This window comes from Oryzias latipes, chromosome 10 (genome assembly GCF_053564925.1).
Source record: "Oryzias latipes strain Hd-rR chromosome 10, Olatipes_Hd-rR_3.1".
Taxonomy (NCBI): Eukaryota; Metazoa; Chordata; class Actinopteri; order Beloniformes; family Adrianichthyidae; genus Oryzias; species Oryzias latipes.
The window spans coordinates 19651532-19678128 of record NC_136246.1 but is presented as its reverse complement, the minus strand read 5'-3'; the positions used below and the strand labels follow the sequence as shown (position 1 = coordinate 19678128).

The following is a 26597-nucleotide window of genomic DNA, read 5'->3' as shown; positions in this document are numbered from 1 at the left end:
GTAGGCCCAGAAATCTGAAGTTCTTCACATACTTTGACCAACTGCTCCACACTCAATTGATATAGTGCCCCTATGATTTCCAAATGCAGTTTTTCCAGTTCAGATTCCATCTTATTTCTGATCTTTTTGTAGTAAAGGACTTAACTGGCATCTGTTACTCCAAGTGGTTGCTGTCTGACGTCCTTTAAGCCTTCGACTGGGTAGTTTTTCGGGATGATTAGCAAAAGAGCTCCACACACGGTCGGGGGAAAACCCTCGCGCTGCACATCCCAGCGGTGCCTCCAAAATGTTACTCTCCTGAAAGGAGAAAGAAGGAAAACGAGACGAGCTGTTTCCTCATTGAGAGCATTTACTCGAATGAATTATATTTTCAAGCACTTTAAAATATTAAACATAGCTTACAAGTAAACATGGCTAAACATTTTAACTTCTGTGTCGCTGCATTCAAAATGGCAGGTGCACGCTATTCAGCCGCGTGCTTGAAAACTGAGCAAGCAAACGTATCTTTCTCCACTCAAACATCAACTAACCAAAAAAGCATGTTAAGCATTTCTGTGACGCTTTCAAAAACAAACTGACAGTTTATATTCAAGACATATTCTAAACAAATTAATAATTACCTGAAAGGAGAAAGAAGGAAAACGAGACGAGCTGTTTCCTCATTGAGAGCATTTACTCGAATGAGTGAAACAAGCCGCGTTCGCCCCCTACTGGTCGTTCTATGCATAAACAATCAATAACTGAATAGTAAGAGGATTAAAGACAGAAAACATTCATAGGCAAGTGGAGTGATTCTTCCCGTGATATTAACCTAATAGGTACCACACCAACTCCCAATGTTAAAGTGCCTAGGATGGCACAAGGGTTAAGCACTACACTTAGTGAGGCTTAGTGTGAAGTATTGTTTGTGTCACTCCACTGGCATTACATTAGTGGTGCATTTGGACCTTATCTTCTGTTTCCTGACTTCCCTGATTTAGCTTTGTGGACTTTTAGCTGAGCTAATGAACCTGCTGCAATTGGAACCAGCCGCCTGTTCTTGTGACAAAGACCACCTCCACATAAACATAAAGAATAATAAAAAAAAGAGATGTAATACGATCAAAACAATAGAGCAGCAATTTAAAATATTTTTTATTTATTTATTCTGCCTGTTACATAGGTCCATGTGACATATACTTTGTTCTGCAAACAACAAGTGTTGGTAACAGAAGTAAGACTGCATAAACTCCAACTTGATCATCAACAATGATAATCAAAATCTAAAATTGGGGTGTTTGTTTAATGAGCAAGCTTTTCATGACTTGAAATGTCATATTTTATAAAACCAGTACTTTAAATTCAACAACTGTATTAATAGTAAATAGATTTAGAGGAGTTCATACCATGAAACTGATAATTGAAAACACATATTTTATTTGTTGTAATGTTGGAATTAAAGAAACATCTCTTGCAGTGTACCCAAAACAAAACCAGCATAACATTTAAGCAAATCCTGTTGGATCAGTTTACCTCTGTTTAACGTTTTCTGCAGAAAAAAGGGGCATTAAGCATGTATTACCCGTGAATTTTTGATCATTTTAAAGATGTAATTTGATCCACTGTAGCAGTGAAAGTAGATTCCAGCTCATTAATATTTGACCGGAAAGAAATCCAGCAGTGGCAGGAATTACACAGATGACAGCCGCCATGAACACAAACGCTGCAGTGAGTATGTGTTTTCTAAGAGTATTGTTTGGAGCTTCTTGTGCAAACAGTGGGAATATGGAGTCATGGCAGGTTTGTGTGAGAATGTGATAATGACCTCCTCTGTCTAACAGATAGACGAGGGAGCTCAGAGCGTGAAAGTGGAAGTTGTACTCACTGCAAGTTCAGGTAAAATGAATGTAAAAATATACAAATTCACTGGTTTTGTTGTAAATTAAATGTGGTAATTTTTTTAGAGAGTTTAATTATAAGTGAGGACGGCTGTGGAGTTGAGTACAAGCCAACTAAAGCTGAGGTAAAACACAGAAACTTCCTGCAGATGAGTTTCTTTTTCTTTTTGTCAAGCTCCTAAACATTTCGGTTTCCCATCAGGACAGAAAGTCCTTCACGTTTGATAAGGCGGTAACTGCTGAGAACATTGAGGTAAAAGCAGTTTCTGTCTGCCCTCTGATGAAAACATTCACTTGGAGTTCAAAGCTTGCACATTTTTTGGAAAGTGACAACATTTTGTTGGGCTTCAAAAGTTCAAATGTGACCCCTGATCTGCAGCTCCTCCACTCTGCACTCCTGCAGACTCTAAGTGAGTCCATGCTGAGTGGGTTTAATGCGTCGCTGCTGGCATGTGGAGCTTCCACAGAGATGGTCCAGGCTCTAAACAACAACAGTCTTCTGAGAAAGGTGAAACTAAAAACCAGCTTGTACTGTTCTTTAAAAACATGTCCATTTCCTTGTAATTTTCTTTCCAATCCTGATTGTTTCAGATTCTGACAAACCTGTTTAGCTGTATGACATCACACATGACAGATGACTTTTTTGTGTCTGTGTCATTTCTTCAGGTAAATCATTCTGTAATTGCACGGCCACAAATAGTCTCAGTAGTCTTTATAACATAGGAGACTTTTTTTTCCCCAATTCCAGTTTTTTCCAGATGGCAGTACAGTTGATCTCTTCAACCACAACAACCAGACTTTGCAGCCTCTGACACACCCGGTCCTTGGAAGGTTAAGAAAGCTAATGTTTAGGATCATACAGTAAATTAAATGATGCATGTTTCTCCTTTTCCCTAGTTTTGTGGGAGGTTTAAGTGAGGTGAGCGTGTGTTCTGCAGAAGAGGCATATGCTCTGTATGAAACATGCATGGAGGCAATGAAAACCAACTCTGGTGCTGTTTCCAACCGGTAGGTTAAAAAAAAATGGTTGTGATCATGTTAAGTAACCACAAGGGGGTACAATCCAACATTTCTGTGTGCTGTTCTGAATCCAGGTTTGTCAGGAAGAGCCTTCAGCACAAAAAAAAAAAGCAAGGGCTATGTATTGAGACCAGGGCTCAAGATGTTCTAATGATGGAAAGAAGACAATGTTGTGGAGGTGAAGAGGGTGTCAGAGAGGTGCTCCTCAGGACACACTCTTGTCTGTTTACAATGCTATCCTGCTTAAACACATCTGCTTCTGCTCATCATTTCTTTTTGCAAAGACCCTACTATGGCATTCATTAAAGCCAGGTGGGTTTAGGCAGCGTAGAATTAAAAACAGAGATGGTGACGAGTCTGAAGTTAAACGTTCAAAGTGTAATGCTGAATGTTGGGAGGGGTTATGCTCCCCAAGTGGGATGTGAGGTAGATGGATGAAGAGATCCAGGATCCGTTGTGGAGCAGGTAGTAGCAAAGACCAGAAAGGGTGAGGCGAAGAAGATATTGAAGAGGACGAAGAGTGGAAAAGCCCTTGGTCCTGACAACATACCTGGGAAAAAGGGGTAGCACAGTTTCTGACTGAGTGTTTAACAAGAATATGAAGAGTGAGACGATGCCTGAGGAATAGACATGTGTTCTGGTGCCCCTTTTTAAGAACAAGAGTTGTGGAAACTACAAAGCCGATGAATCAAATGAAGAAGTTATGGGAAATAGTCCGAGCTATGGTAGGGTTTCATTCCAAGGTAAAATAACAGATACAACATTTGATTTGAGGATTGCCGCTGGGGGAGAACAGAGAAGATGGGTGCTACACCGTGTCCTGTGGATCTAGAGATACAGAGATACAGAGAGAGGAGCTGTGGTTTGTATGATAATGTCTGGAGTATCAGCGAGGTATGCTAGAGCTGCTCAGGACATGAATGAGAGCTGGAAGACAGTGGTGAGATTTGCTGCAGGGGTGACAGAGAAGTTCATGATGAAGTTAGGATTGCACCAGGGATCAGCTTTAAGCTTCTTTTTGTTTACTGTTGTGATGGGCATAATGACAGGTGAGGTTAGACAGGAATCTCTGTGGATCAGGATGTTTGCAGATGACATTGTAATATGTAGTGAGAACAGGAGGAGAAACATCTAGACAGATGCAAGTTTGCTCCAGGAAGGAGAGGAATGAAGGTCAAGAGCAGCAAGAGGGAGCTTTTATGTGTAAATGAAAGGAACTCGAGTTGAATGGTGAGGTTACAGGGTACAAAGGTGAAGAAGATGAAGAACTTAAGGTACTTGGGGTCAACAGTCCAGAAATATAAAGTATGTGGGAAAGAATTGAAGAGGCATGTAGAAGCATTGAAACAGGTGGAGGAAGGTAGGGAAACTTTTGGTAAAAGGAGGATGAGCTTGGAGGTACTAGGAAGGAGGACTTAAGGAAGACCAACAATGGGGTTCATGGACGTAATGGAGGAGGACACGAAGGTAGTTGTATTGCGTGAGGAGGATGCAGAGGATATAGTTAGTTAGAGGGAGTCATTAGTAGTTGAGACCCTTGATTAAAGGGAGCAGCCGAAAGAAGAAGAAGCCGGGGCCAGATTTTGAGGAAGTCTGTTTTTCAAACTTTCAATTAAATTGTCACGTCAGCTTTTTTTGCTTCATTTCTCTTTGTCCTTTGTCAGCTGCAGCGCCCTGTTCTCAGTGCTCCTGGAACGGAAACTCCATCCGGAGCAGGAGGAGTCAGAGGAGTCGGATGTCTGCCGCAGCCGGCTGCAGCTGTTCCACCTGGCAGGAGGAGCCAGCAGGACTGACCTCAGAGGGTCAGTGACAGGAGCCAAAGGACCTCAGAATGACAAACGCCACCAGTGTCCGCCAAATCATCAGTTGTTTTCCTCTGCTCAGAGCGCAGTTGACCTTTTAACATTTCCTAATGCATTCATTGCATTCAAGCACAGTTATATATCAGGATTGTGTTAAAGGAGCGCAAGGTATCAATTTGGAGTCAGATATATCTTATTAGAAGCTGATTGAACTACAGACAAGTCATTAAAGTCTTTTTAGGACAGGTCACAGGTTTGAACAGGATATGTGAGCTGGGTCTCTCCCTTTCCCCTTAAGTAGAATTTCAATTAATTTCTGAATAAGAGAATCAAAGTGGGACCTGATAAAAATCAGCTTACGAAACGGGTCAGAGGACAGAGAGGGCAGCAAGAATCCTTCAGTGAAATGAGTTTGCACCAGAAGAGACCCTCAGGAATGAGGCAGCTACATCAGCAGGAATTACTCATGCAGATTTCCTCTGAAATAGATTTTTTTGATTGTTCCAAAAAAAACAACCACAGTTTGAAGAAGAAAAAAAAAAGATTTTCAATTATACAGTAAGAAAGTTTTGAATTAAGGGTGAGTAATTATTTGTTTATATATTGAAAGCAAAATGGAGTTCTTCTGGGAGGGAGAGGTCTGCTCAACATTTGCTTTCTGGAATGTGAGTGTTTGATCACTGGGCCACTGTCTGTGGAAAACATATGGGCTATTGTGCTGACAAATGATGACAAAGTAAGCGTCATAAATCAAGATAATGTTCATGCAGCATGACTTTAATGGTGAATGAACCACCAGGCCTGTCTCCCACAAAGACCCACCATACTCTTCCTCAGATTTTCAGGAAGGCATGGACTGCGGATGCTTATGAAAATTACACAGCTATTGGCGGACATGGAGGGGAAGCAAATCACTGTTTTATCGAATGTGATATAAATATACATATTTGCGTAACTCTCAGGGAATTTTCTTCTCACAAGCATAAATATTTGGAAAATGAAACATCAATCAAGTCTCCCCCAGCCCTGGTTTCAAATATTCTCCAAAGGATTTTTGTTTCTACCAAAAATCAGTTGTATTTTCTAAGTGAAGGATTAGGTTATTGCAAATATTGATTAGTTTTGAATAGATTAAATGTCAATCTCTGTTTTTCCAGGTTAAACCCACTAGTGAAGACTATGGACCAAATCCATTCTGCAGATGCAGTCAACGATAACCTCCTACTTTTCCTCCTCAAAGAGGCTTTAACGGGAAATAACCGAACGTTTCTAATTTACTGCATTAATCCAGCAGGTAAATTCTCCAAAGAAATGAATGAAGGTGTTGAATATAGGGTAAATATGACATCAGATGTTTTCCTGGTAGGTCTTCTGGATGATGAAACCCCCGCTGCTTTGGATTTGGCGCAGAAAACCAGCAGACTGGTAACTAAAAGCTCCACAGGATGCTGGAGTCCTAAAGCAGCTGAGCGGGAGATCCGTGAGCAGATCCTTGATCTTCAAAACACCATTTTGTCACGGAGAGAGGGAGAAGTTTCCAACATTTACAAGCTGGCTGAGCTGACCCAAATCCTACAGGTCCCTCATTTTGATGAGCTAAAAGGCAGATTAGCGTAACATGAAGTCTTTCTTAAATTAAAACCTGAAAACGGCTTTGTGATCTTTGCAACAGGCTGTTAAAAATCAATCCTGGGGAAAAAGGAAAGAGGAATCTGAGAGGATAAAAATCCAATTCAAGGTTTTGATTGTTCAAGGGTTCTCCCTCATTTTGATATTTCAAATCTGAAGGGCATTTTTTTCCCCAGATTGTTTGTGTTCATTATTTCAGCAGTGCTACAACCCCTCAAAAATGAATCAGCTGTTGTCTAGAGGTCATCCCACTGACCACACAGAGATCACACAAACAGTGAAACGCCTTCAGGACCAACTGAGACAGGAAATGGAGGAACATATTAAAGGTAAAAACCCAGATGTTCACAAGTTTAGATTTGCCCTAAAAGCTTACCCAGAAAGCTGTATGTTTCTGATGCTCTCAGATGGGAAAGGAAGTATAGAGAAAATCCAGGAGAGAGTGATGAGAATGAAGCAGCTGAAGGAGATTCTCAGAGAAGAGACGCTGAGGAAGGAAGCCGTAGGAGCACAAAATCAGCTTCCTCCACAAGTAAAGAACATCATCTGGAAATTCACTTTTGCTTTTTGGAGTTAAGATTCATCTGAAAACATTATAATCCATTGTTTTACAGACTATATTGTAGATTTTGACCAACATGTGTCTCCTTTCCCCCTCAAAAACACCATCATTAAAATTAAATTGAATTTTTTCTTTTTAGTTTTCTTTCTTATAAGCTTGTCTAACTTGACTTTTTTAAATCTTCTTTCTCTTTCGGCTTTTCCCATCAGGGGTCGCCACAGCGAATCATCCTTTTCCACCTCACTCTATCATGAACATCTTCTACCCTAACATTAGCCAACTTCATGTCCTCTGTTAAGACATCCAAATATCTCCTCTTTGGTCGTCCTCTTGCCCTCCGGCCAGGCAGCTCCATCTCCAACATCCTTCTACCAATATATCCACTATCCCTCCTCTGAACATGTCCAAACCATCTCAGTCTGGCTTCTCTGACTTTGTCGCTAACACAGGCAACATGAGCCGTCCCTCTGATGTACTCGTTCCTTATCCTGTCTAACCTGGTCACTCCTAAGGAGAACCTCAACATCTTCATCTCCGCTACCTCCATATCAGCCTTTTGTCTCTGTCTCACTGCTACCGTCTCTAACCCATAGAGCAGAGCTGGTCTCACCACTGTCTTGTACACCTTTCCTTTGAGTCTTGCTGGCACTCTTCTGTCACACAACACTCCTGACACTTTCCTCCAACCGCTCCAACCTGCCTGCACTCGCCTCTTCACCTCTTTTCCACAATCCCCATCACACTGAACTGTTGACCCCAAGTACTTCAACTCCTGCACCTTCTTCACCTCAGTCCCCTGTAACCTAACGCTTCTACCTTGATCCCTCTCGTTCAGACACATGTATTCTGTCTTACTACGACTGACCTTCATACCTCTTCTTTCCAGAGCAAACCTCCACCTCTCTAGCTGTTCCTCCACCTGCTCTCTACTCTCACTGCAAATTACAATGTCATCCGCAAACATCATTGTCCAGGGAGATTCCTGTCTTACCTCGTCTGTCAGCCTGTCCATCAGCATAGCAAACAAAAAAGGACTCAAAGCTGATCCTTGGTGTAGTCCCACCTCCACCTTGAACTCCTCTGTCTGACCTACAGCACATCTCACCACCGTCATACTTCTCTCATACATGTCCTGAACTACTCTGACATACTTCTCTGCCACTCCAGACGACCTCATACAGTACCACAGCTCCTCCCTCGGCACCCTGTCATACGCCTTCTCTAAATCTACGAACACACAATGCAGCTCCTTCTGACCATCTCTGTACTTTTCCATCAACATTCTCAAAGCAAAAATGGCATCAGTGGTGCTCTTACGGGGCATGAAACCATACTTGACTTTTTTAAATAAACCTCCAAAATGCCAAAGTCATTTTACTTTATAATATTAGCTGTGGAGCAAATGATATTAAATGCCATACATCTAAGTGTTGTGACAAATAGATGAGAGGATCAAGTTATTTTCTCTTCTGAAAGTCCTTTTGAAATATTCTTGAGGGTCTGGTGCTGTGCGATCATGATCTTCAACAATTCTATTTCCCGCACTTCAATTATCTGAAAATGCTACAATTTCTGCTCCTGGAGCAACTTTTTTGTAGGCAGCATAACGTGTGGGTTGGGGTTTGATGAACTCAAAAAGCTGACTCGACACTCATTTCAGTATCAAAATAGGATTTCGGAATGGAAGAGTGGGCAACGCGCACTAAGACGTTTATTCTGCCAATTTAATGATTAGTCTCAGTTGGAACACAACGAAGCGCAGCAGCGGAGGAGGCAACTTAAGGAGGATCATGGAAGATTAATTCAGGAGGAGGTGGAGAAGATGGAAAGAGACTTGGCACTAGAGCAACTACCGGTGAGAGTGAGATGCACCACTGTTCAACAATCTGCTTGATCTCTGTCTCAGCTGAGGATGCTGAGTTCGTTTAAACTAGCCCGAGGCTTGGTTTAGAGTGACAAGTGAAAGCCATGTTATTTTCCATCACAAATCTTCTTTTTTTTTTGTATTTTATGGCTTAATTGTGGCAGCAGGAGAGTCCTATGAGAGAGCTGCAGGTTCTGAGCAGGGAGAGGCAGGTTCTGGTGCTGCAGATAGAGGCCCTGCGTGCTGAGGCCCAGCAGGCTGAGAGAGACCTGGAGGATCAACATGACCGACACCAAACAGAGCTGCAGTGTCTGAAGGAGGAGAGCCTGCAGGTGGGGGCTTTTGGTGCTGTGAGGAAATATTGTTGCACATTTAATATGTTTCCACAGGATATTGGGATATTTTTCATTCTTGCTGACCAACTCACACAGCAGCTTTTAACCCCCCCCAAAAAAGACTGGTAAATCTAGAGTAGAAACACCCCAAATGGGTTTTTTGTCACTTTGTTTTCAATAATTATGAAGAAAATCAACTGCCATGTGTGAATAAACCTTAAAGATTTTGTATAGATTGTGAAATTTTTCAAACGTATGTTATCCTCATCCCTTTAAAGTCCCACTCCAATCGAATGTTGGTCTATTGCAAAAGTGTTCCCAGTGGTCTTTATATTATGATTATGCCGTTTTTAGCCAAAATCCAAAAACTTGTGTCGTTTTTTGTAGGACTTAGTTTCTGCAGACCGGCAGGATTTCATCAGAAATTCTTCTCTGAATTGTGGGTGGGACTGTTGGCCAGGTGTAAGACCTGCCACTACTTTCCGAAATCCATCTAAATGCTCTCCAGCTAGCTCACAGCCCCTCACAACTCCGACCTAACATTACGGGTGTGTAACATAAACGGTGAGCAATATTGGAGCTATCCAGCCGTACAGGTTTGAGTCAGATCTAGTATTCTAGAAGTGGATGCATCAGAACCGGGAGGAGCAGAGAGTTTGTGGCTCGTTGTAGTAGTTTCTACGTAACAACTAGAAGCTTTTTCCAACTACATTTTTTTGTCTGCTCCGGATTCAAAACAATTTGAATAAAGAAATACCCTGAAATGCAATTTTCAGGTTAATTTTCTATATACCGCTATACATATCCTCAAAAACGCAATTTTCATTGGAGATGTTCATTAAGTTTTATTTCAGTGTCATTTACATTGAATACTCAAGTTTAATATGTATTTGTCGCATGCAAAAGGCTCAGATAAACAGGCCAAAATATATTTCTAAAGTTTTCCCACATAACAAATTGCATGAAAGACACTGATAGAAATTTAGAACCTTCAATTTTCAATAAAGATTTAAAATCTTAAAGAGATTTTGTTTCTAAACGATGTCATGCAAAACAAGAATATTTTGCTGGTTGGATGCAGTTTAGGTGGTCAGAAAGTCTAAAAATAGAAACAAATAAGTGAAATAAAGAAGTTATTCTTCACTTTGATGACATTTTACAACATTTTTCAGGATGTAAGAATGAATGTCTTAAGTTGATTTTGTGCTCTCTAGGTGTTTCGGATGTTTCGTCAGGTGTGTGAGGAGCAGAGGAAGCTTTCAGAGAGCAGGTACAGAGGCGTGCTGCTGGAAGCTGTGCACGATGCTGTTTATTTGTCTGCTCAAAACCAGCAGCTGCAAGCTGACAACCAACACCTTCGTAAAGGTCAGCGTGTGCTTCTTATGGACATGTGGCTCTAACAGAAGAGAACGTTTACCCCCTTTTTTTATTGTTCTTTTCCCAGCACTAGGAGAGATAAAAGATGCTCTAGCAGCAAGAGGGGATCCTATAATTCATGTAACTTCCCAGCAGCAATGACTAATCTGCTGTTTGATGTTGCTGAATAAATACACTGTTGACAATTTATTGGTCAAGTATTTTTATTTTATGACACATGGCCTTGCAGAGTTTTTAATTACAAAAAGAATAAACACTCTGAACATCTGTAACTCACAGAATATTCATTTATATCACACATTTGTTGCAATATTATCATAAAGTTTTTAATACTTGAATCAAAACATGATCAGTCATCAACTAAAAGACAAAACATCCTTTGATAGATTCAAAAAGTTCAACACTTGATAAAAAAAAAAAAAGGCAGAAACTTTATTTTGAAAGTCTGTCAAAAACAATGAAGCAGGTCAGAAATGTTCTGAGTGGGTGGAGCCTTATCCTTGAACTTTCACATGCTATCTGTAGTATAGATAAGCTGCCAATCCAATCAGAGAGACAGGCAGCAGGAAAGATGTGGAAAGCTGCAAACCTAACACGGCCCACGACAGCAGAGCGTTCACGAGCATGGAGGAGGCGATGACGAACAGCCTGGTGATCCCGCTGCCGTGCTTGAGTACCACAGACATCAGGAGCCCGTTAGCTGCTTGCCCCGCTACGATGACCCAAACCTTCCCCGAGAAACCCTCCAGGAAGCTTTTGTCGCTTGTTGAAGACGAGAAAGACGACAGCCCGTTGATGCTCACCCCGAACACATAGAGGTAGAAATTCTGCAGGCTAAGGGGCAACCTTTGGCTCTTCAGGACCCTTTCGGTGTAAACAGCTGCCAATCCTGACACACAGCAGTAAACAAACACAAGAAAAAGGCCCCAAGCTGTGATATGAAGCCTGGAACTCTCCTCAGCCTCGGCCCCTTCAGGGTCCACCAGATCCAGGGTGTTGTAACTGTGAGATACCCCTGCAGCCACAAGGAGCCCCAGGCCTAACCACTGAACAGGCCGCAGTCGCTTTCTCAGACAGAGGGAGTACAGCAGCGCTGTTGAGGCTATTTTAAGGTTGGAGAGTATCTGGAATGAGCTGGGATCCATGTAGGCCTGCATTAAAACAACCAAATTGTTGTTTAGGGCATAAAGTGCAGCTGGGACGGCATAGGGAGCCACAGTGAGAAGATCCGGAGGTCCAAGCAGGGCAGATGTACCTCCAGCCAGCAAAAGACTAAGCAGAGAGATGAAGAGCTTCACCAACTCAATCATGAGGACGCAGGAGGAGGCACTGAAGGGGACGCGACCGTCTACCTTGGTGAGGGTGATGAGTGGTGCGTGGGAGCCATAAATAAGGACCATGAGCCCCAAGAGGACCCCCCACTTTATCCTGTTCAACCGCGGCGCTTTAATACGTGCTGGGGAACTGACCCCCACGTTCTGGATCACAATCATCCTCAACACAGCAGCACATCAGTGTTAAACATGAACTTTTTGTGTTTTTAATCCTTGAAAATATTATTAAACCCAACTTTAACTAAGAGAGAAATACACATATGATGGCACAGAACTCTGACTTCAAATAGCTGCTCTGGTAAAGTCTAAAAAACCTAGAGAAATGTTGTAGGCACAATGCTTTGAACAGTGTGTTGATAATGGAAATGTCAAAAAAAAGGTAACAACATTCAACTGAAACCAAGTACAAAAAAGTAAATTTGAGTCCTAAGAGAAATTCCAGTAAAAGTTTGTAACTATAATCCAACCAAAGATCAAAATCTTGAATGGAGTCTTGTCTCAAGCCAGCAGGAACGACAACATGTCCTCGTGTCAGATTAAGGCCAGTCAAAAATTTTTTAAAAAAAATGAATAAAACATACGTCAATCCCAATTATTTGGGTCCTTTTTTCAGGCTGTTCATGTACTCTCTGATGGTCATTTCAATGTTGGGCACCTGATAGTTCTGAGCTGCATAAACGCCGGTGAGCGTTCCCAGCAGTAGTCCTAGGATGGCAGAGGAGCGCAGCTTGGCCACCACATAGCCAGCGACGAAGCCCTTCAGCAGAGGAGATCCAACCACAGAGCCTCCCTTCAAGAGTCAGAGAATACACCTTCAGTTACCATAGCAACGCACTGCCTGACAGCTGCAGAAAGTGTTTTAAAAGAACAAGCTTTGATGGAGGACCTGCATGAACTTACCTGGGGTATTCCAGCAGAGACCTCCTGCTCTACTCGCTTCTGGATTTCCTCCAACTGACTCTTGAGCTGTGTTAGATCTTTTAACTGTTTCAGAGGATCCTACAATGAAAGCACTTTGTTAAATGGACAACAAACTAAGGGGCGGAGAAGATGGTGGTACTAACATGAAGAGCATCTGATGTATAAAAACCCATCCGGCTCAGCCTTTTGGATAATTACGACAGTTCCAAATGTTTTTGCGATAGTTACCGAAATTAATTATAAGTCAGGCCGGACAGAATCTAGAAAGAAACCCTTTAGATTCTTCTTCTGGAGCTAATCTATGCTAACTCTATACCGTTGTGTTTTTTTTTCTTTTTTACCACTTCTAGCTACTTTTGCTAGCGGAGGAAACAGATCCGATACGCCCAATAAACCCCATGGCTGTGAAAAAGAACTTTAAACAGACAGAATAGCCGACACTCACCTTGTCATTCGCCATGTTTGCCAGAGTTCTCTGATCGGTATTCGATTAACAAGGCTGTTCGGTTGTTCAGCGCGATTAGTTTGGTCTGATTTAAAAAAAAAAAGAAAGAAAAAAATTAGAATAAACACAATTTTAATAATTGATTGTATTTTAGGGCTGATAGACAGGAAACTACACAAAAAATGTATATGTGTTTGTCATTTTCGGAGAACCCAAGAACTATTTTATTTTGGGCTTTAAAGGTAATTTGACTTTTTGTTTTTGTTTACAAACAAAAAATGTACAAGTACATTTTGGGAGGCAGTATTTATAGAGGCCAAATAAATGAATTGATAAATAAATTAAATGTAAAAAATAACTACATAAAAAGAAAAATAGAAAAACAATTTAAAAATTTAATTTACAAAAAACAGTGCCCTAATTTGACCCCGTGGGTTTTTCAGGGTTAAAACAAAACGTGTTATTTTATTTAGTGTTTTAAAGTGTTTTATCCACCTCTCTCCTTTTTCCTCTAAAATTACCACAAACGGGATGGATAGTCAACAAACACATAGAAACATATATTATTCATGAGAAAATATTAAAAATATAAATTTTCAGGTATGGCCTATAATCATGCCAGGAATATGAAATGAAGACAGCAAAAGCTGATTAAGTAATGGAGAGTGAAACTCAGCAGGGAAGCTGCAGCTTTAACAGTGCATTGGACAAATGACAGTATACATTCATACCTTTGTGAGACTGCAGTGTCTGTCTTTAAAATATAGTAATAATGAAGTAACCTAAGAAAAAACAAACTGATCACAAATGTACAAATACCTTTTGCAGTCTTTTTTTTTTACAGCTATTAGTGTGTCACGACAGTGTGACTTAGTTGAACCTGCAGGAGCAGTTACCGGTAGTTACAAAGTATTGGTAAGGCAGACACATTAAACATTTCCTGTGGAAATCATAAACAATTTATTGTTGCAGTTGTAACAGACTCATAACTTAGCCTATGCATTGTTATATTTTCAATAGATACTATTTAGATGTTTTATTTATCATTTTAGCTTCATGTAATGTAATTTTTTTTAACTCAGGGAAAAATCAAATGTAACAAAGGGGTGATGTTCATGAGATTGTTTTCTTCATTCTGCTCTTTTTTTCTATTGATTTATCTCTCTTTACCTTTTAACACAAAAACCTTTTAAGTTAAAAGAAACAAAAACCAGAAAATATGCTTGTTGGATTTTTTTTTAAGGTTCTTGAATTTACTTCTACTTCATTGAAATTCTGGATATCTTTTTTTATTTGCTTTAATAATTTAAAGCACGTTTAATTAATAATTTGTCATCAGTTGTTGTAAAAAAAAGTTCAAAGGATAACACTTGAGTCTAGTCTGTTTCTAGCTGCTCTTGTGATTCAAAATCCACATTTTCTGTCCAAGTTTTCATTTTTACAAAAACCAAAAGAGGATTTGAAAAAGGGGAAACTACGCCACCATGTGGCCAGAAATAGACGAGCACACGAACAGCACTCACGAGACACCATAGCGGCTTCACGTGGCAAAAACGTCGTCCGTGATTCGTCAGTTCTCATCCATCACGACATGTGATTGGTTGAAGAACATGACAACAATCCGCCATATTCTGATTGGCACTTGACGGAAAGAAAGGGTTCAGTTTCCGCTAAATACATTGATACAGACGAGTTTTTACGTTTTTCAATAGAAACAAAGACAATATAAGGCGTTATTTACATTGGACTGAATATCCGATCTTTTCGTCGTGTTTCAGTGTTTGTTACGAGCCGTTTCTCGAGCCTCGGGCCATGGTAGGTAAGTCGCCAATAAGAAAGAATTTCATTGGATACCTGTCGGTCGTAAGCAGTATAAAAACACGCCATTAAACGTTTAGGTATAACCTCGAAGTAGACGAAAACATTAAGAGGCAGTCCGTTTGGTGTAATTTCCCCTCTAAGCCCTAGACTAAACAAGATGGCAGCTGCATTTTCTGTCATATTATTTCCAACTTTTTTCTGTTCAAGGTTCAGATCGTCCAGTTTTAATTTAAATATTTGGTTTTATTTGTGTCTTCTAACTTAAGATATCTGGCTGCTCTACTTACATTGCACTATTTCTAATAACAATCTTTTTAATATATTTACTATACATACTATACATCATTTAGTGATTCTTGCACACCATGAAGTAATATCCTATAATTTTAATAAACTGCTGTTATTATTAGGCTTTTCTTTATAGGGTGATGGAGTTTTTTGTGAGACAAGTTAGTTTGTGGAAGTTCTGTATTACATCTCATTTTATGCTGATTCAGGAAGCCATGGACAAAATGGAAGTGTCAGAAGTTGTGGAAGTGACTGAGGAAGTCACTTCCACTCAAACAAAGGGGACCACTCCAAAGAAGAGGACTAGCACACACCAAGAAGTCAATGTTGAGAAACCAAAGAAACCAAGGTCAGTTATGGACAATTACTGTTTGAAGCTAAAATACAGCTATTATAAAGGAAAAATACATGTTTCTTGTGGTAATAGTCGATGTTAAATGTGTTATCTGGTCCAGGTCTGCCTACCTGCTCTACTACTTTGACATTCATCAAATTATGCAGCTTGAATCTCCAAACCTGCCACAATCGGAGGTCAACAAGCGGATTAGCGAAGGCTGGAAAAGACTCAGTGTGTCGGAGAGAAGTTATTATCTTGAGAAAGCCAAGATGGAGAAGGACGGCGTTGAATCGGTGCGCTGCATCCACACCCTTTTACATGAATCCATCAGTGTCATTTCAGTGAAAATTGAATAGAAATATTTCTTGACCCTTCAGTGGTCTAGGAAGTCACCAACACATTGGCTGTTAACAATGATGTAGTAATGACACCGACTCCCCCATTGAAAGTTTTCATTCCAAATGGACGTGGAGGTTTCAAAAAGTCTTTAGCATTGACATTTTTGGTTTAAAACAAACAATATAAGAGTTATAACACATAATTGTGATACTCGTTAGAATAAATCCCTGGAACGTTTTTTCTGGTTTTTAGACATTTTTTACATTGTCTTTGCTTTGTTTGTGGTTCTATCCATTTTTTTATATTTCTCTGCATGGTTGATCTTGTGTTATCAAACATTAGATCAAAGGTGTTTGATCTAATTTTTACAGTATAAAACGACCAAATCTACCACTCAGATGTGAGATGTTATGACAGTTTCAGGTTCATTGTGGAATTGTTGTGTACTCTAATGAAAAATATCTGTAAAAAAAAGAAGCTTGGATTGTACTAAAAAGATTTCTATCAAGCATTGCCTCAAAAAACCGTTTTAAAGATAATTTCACAGAGCAAATTATAAAAGAGAACTACACAAGATTAAAAGTACTACTCATGACTAAAAGTATATTATGCAACATGAAAGTTAAAATAATTGCAAAACCTTTGTCTTTTCCATTCAGTTTAGATTTAAAGCCAATAATGGTGTTATTTTTCTGACTCAAGTGGACAACAAATGAACATAAATCAATTTCCTTTTTAATTTTTAAATCGTCTTTTAAGCACACACATGTTCAAAGCGTAAACTAATAGTTTCAGACAAATCTGCCCATTGAAATGTCGTCATCTTGGTATTTGGCAAACATAATAAAAAGAGAGCTCAGAGAGAGAAGCAGGGCTGCATTCCAAAAATGTCAGCGTGAGATGCAGAAAGATGACTCCAAGGAAAAACCTTTGGTATTATTCATGTAAATGTTACTAAGTACATTAACTTGTTGTTTTCCAACCCTGAAAACAAACATTGAACTTGTGTCTTCATGTCATTTTCTAAAAATACAAGTTTAATTGTGTATGATTTGAAGCACTGTAGGGACAAATTCTTTTATTTCTTTAAATAGTTTAGATTTTTATGAGACTGCTCAGATTAAACAATATTGATTCTAGTAACCCTTAGATTAATTCAAATACATGAATCCACTCTTCTGATGTTAGCATATGTAAGAAAAGCTCATCTTTAGCCAAAGTCATTTTGTCCTCAGTTGTTCTGAGAGTTCTTTGATACAGTTTGCTGTTTATTTCAGAGACCTTGTTGAAATAATGCTTTGCTGACTAGTTTATCTGAAAAAAGGGCAATATTGTTTCAGTGACACTGGTTGAACATAGTCGCTACATGTAGGTTGAAATATTTTAGTTAGGCTTATAAATGATCAAATCTTCACATTTAGAATCTCAAAAAGTTCAAATATCCCACTGGATCAATAAAAACATGTTTCTCAGCATTAGCGTCAGACTTCTAAAAACCCATTTCTATGCTCTCAACACTTCCTTTTGCTGGATTCATGCATCAATGTGCCTTAGGAGATCAGCTTGTGCCACTTTTTTATGTTGGAGTCATCAGTTTCATGAATATAGGAGGAAGCCATGGACAGTTTGAACATTTTTTTTGTTTTTATTCCCTACAGTTATCTCAGAGTTCCTGTAAACATCTACCAGGCTTTCGCAAAATCCTACCCAGAGCCACTTGCTTTCTGTTACCCAACGGCAATTCCTTAACTCATCAGCCAGGAGGCGGTCTGTCAGTTAAATCGGAGAATGTTCCTGAAGCCTGCTCGCCCTCCACCTCTGTCACCTCAGAGGTCCAGTTTCTATCTCCGGAGGTGGAACTAACTGAGCATCACATTGTCACTGAAGAGGCTACAGAGGAAACCGCTGCAGTACCTTACTTCACCTTCCTTTTACGAGATTCTTCTTCTTTTCAATCCGAACTACTTCACCGACAGACATCTATGTCTCATAGGGCTTTGCTGACTTCACAGTGGGTGGAGTGGCCCTCAAAGGAAATGAGGCCCAGCTTATGGACAGCTGCTACAACCAGGGGGAAGCTACACAGGTGGTCACAGTCCTACCCACACAGGTAAGGCCTTTCTGCCAGATGGGATCAAATGTTTTTAGGTGGTAAATCTGGGCTTACAGTCAACTAATTTCTTCCTTTTTTTATTCTTTTTTTTAAGAAACTCCTGGAGCCCAAGTGTTTAGAAGATGCTGGTTCTGTGCATCCAGTGATGATGATCTCAGTAGGAACCAAATCAGAGCAGACAGTCAAGCCAATAGAGTCGATGGTAGACACTTTTTGAGAAAAAGAAAATTATGTACTTTTGTCCCGATAGAAGCTGAATCTGTATTTGTTTTTTTCTGTTCTGCAGTCTGTGAAGACATACACCAGGAGAGGTCGAGGGAGGTGTCCAAACCCGGGCTGCTCGTTCGTGTACGTCACCCGTCACAAGCCTTCCGCGTGTCCTGAATGTGGGAGCTTTTTAGGTGGAAAGTGGACGCCTGCTGTAAGTGTCCAATGATTATCTATTTAAGTGCATTTGTGTGTCTCATTGTTCTTTCTGACAAAGAGGACAGGAAACAAAGAGGCTGCTGTGCTGCAGGTGGGTCGTGCAGGTGAACATCAGCCCGAGAAGAGCAGCAAAGGAGCGGATCAGGAAGGGAGCGCTTATGCCGGCAGAACCAAAACCAGCGGGAACAGTGAGGAAAGCAAAAGTCAGCGGAGCTCCAAAAAACAACCCTCAACCGAATCGCCACCAGGGGGCAGCAGCACTGAGCTCCAGACTCAAATGCAGTAAATCTTTCAGCTTTTTCATTAGTGTAGAGATTCATTTATGATCAAGCTGACTGTGCATTTGGAAATTTGTCAGATCATTACTCAATATAAAAGTATAGAAAAAACTTCAGCTACCTTTTTCATTTCTTCTTTTAAAAGTCCAAATGATAATACGTTGCTTCTTGTTGTTCTACAGAAAAGTGAAAGCCAGGCCCAAAGTCCCGATTCCTCCCAGACAGAACAGGAGCTCCTCTATTGTGCAGAAGCGACCAGTCAGACCCATCCTCCCCGCTCCTTATAACACAGGTGAAACTATACAAAAAGAGTCCAGAAAACATTTGTTTCAGTTAACCCCTAACAAGAATGAGCTGTAAATTGCTTTGTGTTTTAGGTGGGACTCTGATTCAGATCTTTACTGTTCCCGCAGACAAAGGAAAGTTTCACGATAAATCGTCACTTGGTACCACTGACTTTTGACTCTATCTTTTCTTTTTTTGCCATCTTTTTAGCAGTAAAGCATGTTTGTTGGGTTACTGATAGGCCACATGCAGAATGCTTTAAAAAAATTAAAAAGATGAGATGTTTCTGAGGTTTTGGTCCTCTGGTGTGATGTGGTTCACCTTTTTAGCAACAGCTCCTCAAGATAACCTCTCGGGCCTCAAACCCAGCACTCTGAAGCAGCTCGGCCAGCCAGTTCCACCAACCACAGCTAACCAGGTTAACCTTTGCCCACTCACAGATAAAAACATAGAAGTTGACGTTTAATCTCACTTTTTACTTACTTGGACGTCTGTCCTTTAGAACTCAGCAGGCAAAAGGCAGCTTGTGTCTTCGCTGAAGGACGGAGGACTGAACATCTTGTCCGTCGTGCCTTTGGAACCACGCACAGTTTCAAGCTTCGTTAGTAAACCTTCCACTTATTCTGCTTTCTCTTTACCATCACATCGTTCTGACTTTAATGTTCTTCCCCTCCTGTCTTTTCACTCAGGACCTGGGTCTGTCCACAGCTCGAGGCAGAGGTCGCTGTAGGAATCCAGCGTGTGATTATATGTATAAGAACAGACACAAACCTGCAAAGTGTCCAAAGTGTGACTGTGAGCTGACACAGAAGAAAAGCAAAGCGAAAAAGGTGAAGGACACCTTTAAGCACACGGCCTCACAAATTCAGAGAGTTTGGGATTTTTTTTTTTTTTTTCAAAGCTCCACCCCAAATGTCTATATGTTACGATTTTCAGATTTTTTTTCCAAGCCAGAATAATCTGCTGTTCTGCTGTTATTTTGTATTTTTCTTTCTCTCACCACATTAAAGAGTTTTTGTGGTCAGAATTTGGCTAATTTCTTTTACTAAAAGTCCCAATTGTTGTATATTTTTATTTGGGTGATGATCAGTTGATTGTAAGACATTTGTGTGATTTTTTTTTTTTGGTCTAAATTTCACTTATTAATTCTTCTTCTTTTTTTTTTGCCTCCTCTCAGTCTGAGACTTTGCTGGACCCATATAAGCCCCTGACCCCTGGCCAGATAGAAATCCAGCGACAAAATACCGTGCAGCTCCTGCGTACCTCCCTTCAAATTCCTGAGAGTGACTCTGACCTTCAGGAAACACTTTCCCTCATTGAGGAGCTGAATGATCTGAAGGTTATCTTGCTAGAAAGGGGTAACGGGGAGGATGGTACAGACACTAAAACCCTGCTGGAGTCCGGCTGGCCTCAAATGTATGAGTCAGCAGCGACTCACTGTGGTCTGTGTAACTACCCCCTTTTCAAAGGAGGAAAGAGGTGAGCTTCCCTTGCTCCTGCATTCTGTTTCGCCCGTTCTTGGTGTCATTCTGTTTATTTTTTCTTAAACTCCCTCTCTGATCATCTTTTGATCTATTTTATAAGTGTTCCTATGTTTTTTTATTTTGTTATTATTATGATTATGCTGCTTTTTGCCCAGGATGTAGTTTCTACTGGGTGGCAGTAGTTCATTAGAAATTTGCCTCTAAGTTGTGGGCAGGACTGTTGGTATGGAGCAACCCCGCCCCCCCTTCCCCTCCCAGTTGTGGAGCAGGGATCTTGTGGTCTGTCCGGCATATTTTCTGCCTCACAAATAATCTTTTTCCATCAACGGTTTTTCGTCTGCTCCTGATTCACCATGATTTGGATAAAAAGAAATACTCAGAAATGCAAATTTGTTCTCAATGTTCTTTCTATATGCCCTCCTTCATCAGAGAAATGCCACAAGAACATGTAAAAAACACAGTTTTCATGGTGGTGGGTCTTTAACGTGTGCTGTTGTTATGGGCGGTCTGTGTGGGTTTCAGAACCATCGCAGAGTCGGAGGACTGCTGGCTGCTCACGGATAAACTGCTGCAGGCCGTCACTCTGCACGTCAAAGTGTGTCTCAACCCGCAGTGTTTGGCCCTGCACAGCTTCACAGACCTGCATCCCGGTAAAAACTCTCAGAGGTTTGCTGACATTCAGCAATCATGTTAGCTCAGCATCTTCTCCTTACATTAAAATATCAGGGGGGGGTTTACTTTATTTCGTTGAATCATTTGCAGGTTTTAAATGAAGAATCAACCGTTTCTTTACAATTTTAACAAATCAATGTGTTGTTGCTGTATGACAGGTTTATTTAACGTTGGAAACAGACTACTTGTAAGTATAAACCTGTTCCTGAAGATTAGGAATAGCCTGAAGCAGGGCCAGTCCCCCTCTCAGGCGGCTGCAACAGCATTGGACCACAACCCAAATCATACCAGTAAGAACTGACTCACACTCTGTAAAAACATCTTTTTTATTACATTTGTTTTAGTCTGCAGCTCTTTTGCTGGCTTAGTTTTATTTTCTTCCTACTGTCTTGTTTCTTTGTCTCAGTTCACAACTTGTGCCTGGAAGACTCTTCTCAAATTCAAGAGCTTCTCCTGAGTGGATACTGGGCCTTTGAGAGTCTCACAGTACGAGATTACAACGACATGATCTGCGGCGTTTGTGGAGTCGCTCCGAAGATTGAGATTTCTCAGAGGGATACGAGCAACGTCCTGGAGCTCAAGAGTGTGGAGGTGATGGATCTTTGGTGGAACTAAACAATCCCACTGAGGTGAAATCGTCAGTGTAGGGCTAAAAACATGAATGAAAAATATTTCTACTTTGTAAACTATTCTTTAAACATTCTCTCATCTGACTGCTTGCAGTGTGGTTTTGTTCTGAAGACCGTGCTTTTGTGTCTGCTCAGTTTACGTGGCCCACGTTTTTAGCTCCAGATGAGGTTCTTGTGGATGATTTCTGGCTGACCATGGAGAGTGAGGCCATAGAGCAGGCAGCTTTCCCCGCTGACATCCCGATCACACGCGTGGATGCTTCCATCATCGCTCCCTTCATCCCACCGCTGATGAGGAACCTAACAGTCATCAACACAGAGAAGGACAAGCTTCTGTCCCAAACGGAGCAGCCGTCAGGTACGAGTGGCTGCTGTGACCCATCTGCTCTATTTGGAACCAGTGAGTTTTAGAGAAAGCATGGAAATGGCCTCGAGTGACCCCCCCCCCATAGTTTGGTTTCAGATGTCGGATTCGGATGCATTCATGTGGACTCTAACGAAACCTTTCTCATCGTGTTTCAGGAGATCCGTCAGTGTTGGTCCGTCTCATTCATGATGGTCTACTGAGACTAGACAAGATTGAGGATCATAATGAAGACGAGCTGAGAGGGATTCTGGAGCGCTGTGGGATCAGCGTCTCACCGGGCTGCACCAAGGTGTGTGGATGAAGACGAGTCTTTAAGTCAGTCCTGCTTCATTGGTCTGTAACTGTGCATTCAAACCACATTTGTCACATCAGATAATATCTACCAAGTCTTTACTCCAACATTAAAATATTGAATGCATGCACACATTTCAAACCAATGCAAACCTTTAGGTTTGCATTGGTTTGAAATGTGTGCATGCATTCATAACTGATCCTTTTAGCTCTTTTCGCTCTGTTTGCACACAGAGAGACGTTTTCCTCCCCCGACTGAAAGTCCCTTCAGATTAATGTAACATGTCACTATCTTTGCTAACTTTTTAGAGGCGGGACCTGCTTCTTCTCTGTTCACAGAAACCTAAACTCATGACAGATTGTTTGGGACTTTAGTGAAATCATTTCATTTGTTTCACAAATGTTTCAGGTTAATCCTAATTCCAAATGAAACATAAACGAAGAACACATTTCCCCCTCAAACTATAAAACTGTGACAACACTATTTATTACAAATAAGATGGCTCACTCTGAACATTTATTGCAGACTTCCCATCATTTAAAAAAAAACATTCCTTCATGTAAGAAGACTGTCTTTGGCAAATTAAAAAAAACAAAAATCACTGCCTTGTCTTATGTCTAATAAAGCAAACTGCATTCACTGCCCCTTGTAGTAAACATCATGTTTGGAGTAAGAAACATTTCTGTTGTTTTATAGCTAAGAAAAACTCTTCCATATAAATGTGCAAAATCAAAATGATGTTATTTCAGTGGAGTAGTGAGGGGTAGAAAAGCTTTATTAAAATTAGAATTTTTACCTCTACCAACAATCAGAACCATAAAATCTGGCTTATTGTTTCTTCCCACGTTCGTGTTTTTGTTGATGCTTTCTGTCTCTGTTCAGAAAGAGCTGCTGGCTTCTCTCGTCAACTTCTACACGCGTGTGTATTCTGGCCTCCCCTCGGCTGCACAGCCGTCCTCCCATCTCACTGCTGGCAAACTGTCCAAGGTCTGCCCTCACAAGGTAAAAAGAGCCGCCTTGTCTCTTCTCAGGTGGATACTAAACATGTCTTTGCTTCTTTAAGAGTCTTCATTTGCTAAATAGTTTAGACCTGTTGTGATTTTCCTGCAAATCCCCATCAAGGTCAATATAAACTATGGGAAGACTTTATCTTATTGCTGGAGAGTACCAGTACATTCTTTTCTCCAGTGTGCCTCCAATGACCTTTACAATGAAAACACATGATCATATTTATATTAGCTAATAGATTAAAAAAAAAAGTCACTGAGATTTTCAATTTCACCTGTTCTCCTCTTTCTCTGTCGCCAGGTGGTATCTTCCTCCAAGTATTTAGTGCGAGGAGAAACGGCCCGTGACCACGTTGACCTGCTGCTGTCGTCCCGGTTCTGGCCTCCAGTCTACGTCTGTGACTGTGCTCATGAGGTAGCTCTCTGCACCGACTTACAGTACCCAAATATGGCAACCCAGATGTGGGGCAGGAACCAGGGGAGCTTCTGTGACCCGTTTGAAAAGCCAGAGGTGAGGATTTAGTTTCACACTGACAATATTTTCCAACTCCTCCTTTTACTTGTTTACAAATAATTTAATGTCATTTTTTATGCTTTAAATAAACTTATAATAAATAAAAATAAGTCCTGGTAACTTGGGGAGCAGGAACTGTGCTTCATAATGAAAAAAGTCGTTGTTCTTCAGTTTATGAAATGTATTTTCTTGCACTTAGTTAAACAGTGAAAAGTGCAAAGTACAAACCCCAAAAATACATTTCAAAGGCAAAAACACTTCCTTAACATGACAATAACACGGTCTGAGGTTAATGTGCTGCCGTGCCTCCCAAGTTCTAAATCCAAAAAGAAAGTGCCAATAAAAAGACACGGCAGCTCCCATGATGCATCTGACCAATAGGGGGCCATACCAGCCGCATGACCAAAGACTGACTGACATTCATGAAAAATAATAAACAATCAAATTTCAGCCAAATAGATCCAACATAAACCTTAAAATAAAAGCTGATGTGCTGTGAAACACAACATAGTGAAATTAGTGTGGTACCAAAAATTTAAGTGAAGAACTTTAATTCCTTTTTTGTAAATCTATTTTGGTAAGAAAATGAAACATCTCCACTCTTTATTTTCCTTTAGTGTGGGTCAGTGTCGTTTATTGTGAAACCTCTTCTCTTCAGTGTGTATCATGTGAGGAGCTGCAGGAGCAGACATACCATACTGACCTCTCATTGTCGTTGGAGAGTCAGCAGACGCACCCCATCACCAAATCTTCCTCATGTTGGACGGTTCATCCCCCTCCCGGAGCAAACCAGAAGCTTCCTCCTGCAGAGCACCACTCCATGGCCCTGTGCAGACAGCTGGAGCCGTACATCCATGCAGTGTCTGAGGCTGTGACAGCAAAAGTGGAGGAAAATGCGACGGCTGAAAAAGACAAGCCAAACCAAATCCTTTTCAACAACCCGGCGTATTACTATCTTTACAACCGGCTGGTGGACTACCTCAGCAGTAAAGATATTGTCAGCCAGCAAATTACCCATGTACTGAAAGCCTGCCAGCCTGGAGAGGTGGTGATCAGAGACTCTTTGTACCGACTGGGCGTGGCACAGATCAACACAAAGGAAGAAGTAAAGGGGATGGAGGGGCAGACTGAGGAGGAAGGCTCCGAGACTCATGAAGGTTGTTCTGGATGAGTGAAAATAGCTGAATGTTTCTATGGCGCTGTAAAAATTGCATGAAGAGTAGTATAATAAAGACAAAAAAAGAGCTGATGCAAGAAGTTTAAAAGCAGATACATGAAACTTTCACAATGGTGAGCAAATGGAAGCAGCTTTCTGCGAAACGATTACAGCGAGGTCAGAAACTCTTAATTGTAAAGATTCTGATGGGAAAATCGTGCTTTTTAGGATATTATGCCAAGACTTCTATCAAGGATTTACTACAGGAGTCTGCAACCAGAGCCTCTGGAACCACATTTGGCTCTTTTACCGCTCCATTGTGGCTCTCTGGTTAAAGAAAACGAAAACGTTTTTTTAAATTTTATTTTAAAAAGTAATGTAGTTTTAAGACTAAGCAAAACAAAAGATTCAGATAAGTCAAACTTTATTCAGCTCATTTGCAAACCGTTGAAGCACAGTATGTTACCCCGCCGGGCTCCTGACTACAGTGCCCACAAAGCTCCCATAATCCATCAAGTGGTGCGGCTTCTTGTTTTATCAAAGTTATACTGAAACATTTCTACAGATTTTTCCATGGCGTGTACCCCAGAAAATCAATTGGAAGTCAGAATTACAAGGCAGATGTTCTATTTTCAAACAAAATTCTAGGATTTCACATACGCCATGGTCCTACAAATCTGGTAAGGGTCAATTAACTAGCTCTGATTTAATTACAGTTAAATTTACACTTTTCAGGCTTAAATGCATCACAAACAGTAAAATAAGCAGTTTTTAGTTTTTTAAATTCACTGCTGACAAAACATGGCCTTCTACTACATTTTCTGCTAGAAGATGGTACTATGGGAACGGGGGGCTTTTATTTTGAAAGGAAGTCATGCAAATCTGTCAAAAGTTATAAACCATAACAAAATTAAAAAAAAGGCTGTTTACTCGTTATGTTTATGTCTTATTTATGCCACAAAAACACAATTTCATTCATATTTATCATTGTAGTAACATAAATAAAAAACAGTGTTTTATTTTTCTAAAGGGCAAAGAAAGACAATTATTGGGTTGTACTTGGTGAAAAAATGGACCCGAATGCCTCTTTAACCCTTGTGCTATCCTAGGCACTTTAACATTGGGAGTTGGGTCATCTAGACCCACTAGACAGTGCTCTGAACCTTTTTTCTTCAATGATTTGTGATCCTCACTGGTGTCCATGGATTACATGAAATCTTTCCACCTTTATCCACCTTTGTCATGGTAGGGAGAACACGTCAATGTAAGGGTAGGGTCATGCAGACCCCTGATTTAGGCCTTTAAGTCAAAATGAATTGTAAATTTAAAAACTAAAATAAAATGATTGCTATAAGTTAATAAGATAGTGTGGTTATTTTCTCTGCGACTGTAGGAAAGATTTTTTACTAACTATAAAATAGCT

The 26597-nt window shown here is 40.5% G+C and overlaps 4 protein-coding genes across 19 annotated transcripts; 2 read left to right on the top strand and 2 right to left on the bottom strand.

Moving 5' to 3' along the window:
* Positions 1-1482: 1482 nt before the first annotated feature.
* LOC101158536 (kinesin-like protein unc-104) lies at positions 1483-10651 on the top strand. 2 transcript variants are annotated; one of them, XM_078954245.1, is made up of 18 exons: positions 1483-1707; positions 1821-1875; positions 1944-2002; positions 2080-2130; positions 2257-2385; positions 2469-2543; positions 2626-2708; positions 2775-2885; positions 4562-4699; positions 5857-5993; positions 6066-6277; positions 6372-6437; positions 6528-6657; positions 6736-6860; positions 8626-8745; positions 8919-9086; positions 10304-10454; positions 10534-10651. In XM_078954245.1, the coding sequence occupies exons 1-18, from the start codon at positions 1678-1680 to the stop codon at positions 10605-10607; spliced, it is 1914 nt and encodes a 637-aa protein (XP_078810371.1). In that variant the 5' UTR covers positions 1483-1677; the 3' UTR covers positions 10608-10651. The 2 variants fall into 2 exon arrangements, with proteins under 2 accessions (XP_078810371.1, XP_078810372.1); XM_078954246.1 differs by having other exon boundaries at positions 1485-1707; positions 8922-9086.
* On the bottom strand, positions 10652-11959 carry LOC144981202 (putative UDP-sugar transporter protein SLC35A4). Its single transcript, XM_078954247.1, has one exon. The coding sequence runs from the start codon at positions 11957-11959 to the stop codon at positions 10982-10984; it is 978 nt and encodes a 325-aa protein (XP_078810373.1). The 3' UTR covers positions 10652-10981.
* LOC101158033 (SLC35A4 upstream open reading frame protein) lies at positions 10652-13289 on the bottom strand. 2 transcript variants are annotated; one of them, XM_004073308.5, is made up of 3 exons: positions 13167-13289; positions 12701-12799; positions 10652-12590 (listed from the first exon to the last, which is right to left on the bottom strand). In XM_004073308.5, exons 1-3 carry the CDS (start codon positions 13179-13181, stop codon positions 12393-12395), a joined length of 312 nt encoding a protein of 103 aa, XP_004073356.1. In that variant the 5' UTR covers positions 13182-13289; the 3' UTR covers positions 10652-12392. The 2 variants fall into 2 exon arrangements, with proteins under 2 accessions (XP_004073356.1, XP_023814995.2); XM_023959227.2 differs by lacking the exon at positions 13167-13289 and adding an exon at positions 12865-13085.
* Positions 13290-14743: 1454 nt separating this feature from the next.
* Positions 14744-26536, top strand: hmgxb3 (HMG box domain containing 3). 14 transcript variants are annotated; one of them, XM_023959222.2, is made up of 22 exons: positions 14744-14981; positions 15485-15624; positions 15731-15905; positions 17610-17861; positions 17945-18061; positions 18159-18266; positions 18351-18485; positions 18582-18772; positions 18951-19060; positions 19146-19214; positions 19383-19471; positions 19556-19654; positions 19743-19883; positions 20231-20532; positions 21060-21187; positions 21368-21499; positions 21616-21800; positions 21974-22196; positions 22361-22494; positions 23380-23499; positions 23806-24015; positions 24677-26536. In XM_023959222.2, exons 1-22 carry the CDS (start codon positions 14979-14981, stop codon positions 25187-25189), a joined length of 3576 nt encoding a protein of 1191 aa, XP_023814990.1. In that variant the 5' UTR covers positions 14744-14978; the 3' UTR covers positions 25190-26536. The 14 variants fall into 14 exon arrangements, with proteins under 14 accessions (XP_023814990.1, XP_078810363.1, XP_023814987.1 ...); XM_078954237.1 differs by having other exon boundaries at positions 18549-18772; positions 19386-19471; XM_023959219.2 differs by having other exon boundaries at positions 18549-18772.
* The last annotated feature ends 61 nt before the right edge of the window (positions 26537-26597 follow it).